At 46.8% G+C, this 3,910-nt stretch overlaps 1 protein-coding gene across 2 annotated transcripts in view; it reads left to right on the top strand.

Annotated features, from left to right (window-relative positions):
• The window catches only part of LOC107653898 (phosphatidylinositol 4,5-bisphosphate 3-kinase catalytic subunit alpha isoform), a 42,920-nt gene extending 39,265 nt beyond the window's left edge, over positions 1-3,655 (top strand). For both annotated transcript variants that reach the window (XM_016440763.1, XM_016440764.1), the window contains exons 21-22: positions 1,243-1,394; positions 3,330-3,655. In XM_016440763.1, the coding sequence (XP_016296249.1) occupies positions 1,243-1,394; positions 3,330-3,603 (426 nt within the window). In that variant the 3' untranslated portion in view covers positions 3,604-3,655. The remainder of the gene's footprint in view (positions 1-1,242; positions 1,395-3,329) is intronic.
• The last annotated feature ends 255 nt before the right edge of the window (positions 3,656-3,910 follow it).

The raw sequence follows: 3,910 nt of genomic DNA on the forward strand, positions 1-3,910 counted from the left end.
CAATTTGAGTTGAATTACTGAAATAAATGAACTTTTCCACGACATTCTAATTTATTGAGATGCACCTGTATAGTTCTGTGTAAATGCATAGATAAACTGTGCTGTCAGCAGGCATTTCATAATCTAGAACGACAAAACCATTATTAGTAATTCTGATATAACATGCCAGTTGAGAAATGCAATAAAATACGATGTTTTGTTTGTTATATTTCAATATTCCAGAGAATATTATTCAGTGAATTAACATTATCCAGTGAATTATTCTTCACTCTTTAGCCTATTAAACATCTTATAAACCTACTAAAACTGTAGTTTAAAATGAAGTTGATATGAATCCTTTCCTTTATTTATTTTCTCCATTTGAAAACATTAGACCTTCTACATTTATTTTGCTTATTGTTAATATTAGTGTTGCTGCTGATGCTTTAAATAAAATGTTTTTTTTTATTGTTGTAATGTGAAGTTTAAATTTAACATGAAAGACTGCTAATTTTCAACACTTTTTTTAAGATGACTGAAAGGAGGAAAAACCAAAGTGAAGTATGGACTTACTTCACTCAGTCATTTATTTACTTTATAACAGTAAATAAATATCGTTTCTGCATATCGGTTATCGGGCACATAAACATGCAAATAACCGGTATCGGTTATAAAATATCAATATCGGTCGATCACTAGTCTCGATACAAGCTTTTGTAAAGTGAGGTTGCATAGCATAAAACATTAGCAGTTGACATGCCAACTTGCTACTGTAAATGAAAGCTCGCAATGCTTGCCCTGCCTCCAGGGTCTTCTGATTGGTCTTCTGATTGGTCCTCTGTTTTGGAGCTGACATTGATGAGCGGCGCTGCGTGTAAAAGTTTTTAACTTGACACAGCGTCTTAAAAACGCGGCACTGCAAAAGACACGAGACACGAGCGCCGCAGTCATGCACGTCCGTCTAGTGTGTTTACATAGAAAAACAATAGAAAAGTAGCGCATTAGAAGGAAAAATGTGTTCTGTGTGAACAGCCCCTTAATATTATACAATTCGTCAATTATGAAACTAGTTCAATTTCAGCTGTAAAGCAGTTCTACAGAAGACAATAGAGTCATTATTCAGATCAGTTCAAATCACGTTTTGTTCTCATCTGACAGTGTCAGTGCATTAAATCGATGATATTAGTGAATATTGAGTGTCTTTTGAACCCAAAGTGTGCTCAGACTCATCAGAAACTGATCGTGTGATGGTGTTTTCTGCAGCTGTTCCACATCGACTTCGGCCACTTTCTGGATCATAAAAAGAAGAAATTTGGATACAAGCGAGAGCGAGTTCCTTTCGTTCTCACGCAAGACTTCCTGATCGTCATCAGTAAGGGTGTGCAGGAGTGCACCAAGACCAAAGAGTTCGAGAGGTGTGAACACACACACACTCACTCTCACACACTCACGCAGACACTCGCACAGAAACTCACACACTCTCACACGCACACTCGCACTGACACTCGCAGACTCTCACTGACACTCACATAGACACTCACACGCACACTCTCACACGCACTGAAACTCGCACACTCTCACACACACGCAGACACTCGCACAGACACTAGCACACTCTCACACTCACACACACTCACGCAGACACTCGCACAGAAACTCGCACACTCTCACACGCACACTTGCACTGACACTCGCACACTCTCACGCACACTCTCACACACGCAGACACTCGCACAGACACTCGCACACTCTCACACACGCAGACACTCGCACAGACACTCGCACACTCTCACACACGCAGACACTCGCACAGACACACGCACACCCTCACCCTCACGCAGACACTCGCACAGAAACTCGCACATTCTCACACTCGCACTGACACTCACACACTCACGCAGACACTCACACAGACACTCGCACACTCACACGCACACTCTCACAATCTCATACACTCTCGCAGACACTCGCACACTCACACGCACACTCTCACAATCTCATACACTCACGCAGACACTCGCACACTCACACGCACACTCTCACAATCTCATACACTCACGCAGACACTCGCACACTCACACTCGCACTGACACTCGCACACTCTCACAATCTCACACACTCACGCAGACACTCGCAGACACTCGCACACTCACACTCGCACTGACACTCGCACACTCTCACACACTCACGCAGACACTCGCACAGAAACTCGCACACTCTCACACGCACACTCGCACTGACACTCGCAGACTCTCACTGACACTCACATAGACACTCACACGCACACTCTCACACGCACTGAAACTCGCACACTCTCACACACACGCAGACACTCGCACAGACACTAGCACACTCTCACACTCACACACACTCACGCAGACACTCGCACAGAAACTCGCACACTCTCACACGCACACTCGCACTGACACTCGCAGACTCTCACTGACACTCACATAGACACTCACACGCACACTCTCACACGCACACTCTCACGCACACTCTCACACACACGCAGACACTTGCACAGACACTCACACACTCGCACTGACACTCACACACTCACGCAGACACTCACGCAGACACTCACACAGACACTCGCACACTCACACGCACACTCTCACAATCTCATACACTCACGCAGACACTCGCACACTCACACGCACACTCTCACAATCTCATACACTCACGCAGACACTCGCACACTCACACGCACACTCTCACAATCTCATACACTCACGCAGACACTCGCACACTCACACGCACACTCTCACAATCTCATACACTCACGCAGACACTCGCACACTCACACGCACACTCTCACAATCTCATACACTCACGCAGACACTCGCACACTCACACGCACACTCTCACAATCTCATACACTCACACAGACACTCGCACACTCACACGCACACTCTCACAATCTCATACACTCACGCAGACACTCGCAGACACTCGCACACTCACACTCGCACTGACACTCGCACACTCTCACACACTCACACACTCACGCAGACACTCGCACAGAAACTCGCACATTCTCACACTCGCACTGACACTCACACACTCACGCAGACACTCACACAGACACTCGCACACTCACACGCACACTCTCACAATCTCATACACTCTCGCAGACACTCGCACACTCACACTCGCACTGACACTCGCACACTCTCACAATCTCACACACTCACGCAGACACTCGCAGACACTCGCACACTCACACTCGCACTGACACTCGCACACTCTCACACACTCACGCAGACACTCGCACACTCACACTCGCACTCTCACGCACACTCTCACTCACATGCAGTATGATGTGTCTCACCATCGGTGTGTCTCAGGTTTCAGGAGATGTGTTATAAAGCATATCTGGCCATCCGTCAGCACGCCAGCCTCTTCATCAACCTCTTCTCTCTGCTGCTGGGCTGTGGGATGCCTGAGCTGCAGAGCTTCGACGACATCGCCTACCTGCGCAAGACACTGGCGCTGGAGAAGAACCAGCAGGAGGCTCTGGAGTACTTCACCAAACAGATGAACGACGCTCACCACGGAGGATGGACCACCAAGATGGACTGGATCTTCCACACCATCAGACACATGCCCAATGAGCACTGACACACTCACACACACACACACACACACAGAGACACTCTCTCACACACTCACACACACACACAGGTTTGTTTTTATGGTTTATGGGGACTCTCCATAGGCGTAATGGTTTTTATACTGTACAGACCGTGACACTCACACACACTCACAGACACTCACACACACTCACAGACACACTCACACACACACTCACAGACACACACACTCACACACACTCACAGACACACTCACAGACACACACACACACTAGATTATTTTTCTTACCCCATTGTCAGATATTTTTTACTTGTTCTAAGTAAATGCTTCCTGA

This window comes from Sinocyclocheilus anshuiensis, unplaced genomic scaffold, assembly GCF_001515605.1.
Source record: "Sinocyclocheilus anshuiensis isolate Anshui unplaced genomic scaffold, SAMN03320099.WGS_v1.1 scaffold459, whole genome shotgun sequence".
Classification (NCBI taxonomy): Eukaryota; Metazoa; Chordata; class Actinopteri; order Cypriniformes; family Cyprinidae; genus Sinocyclocheilus; species Sinocyclocheilus anshuiensis.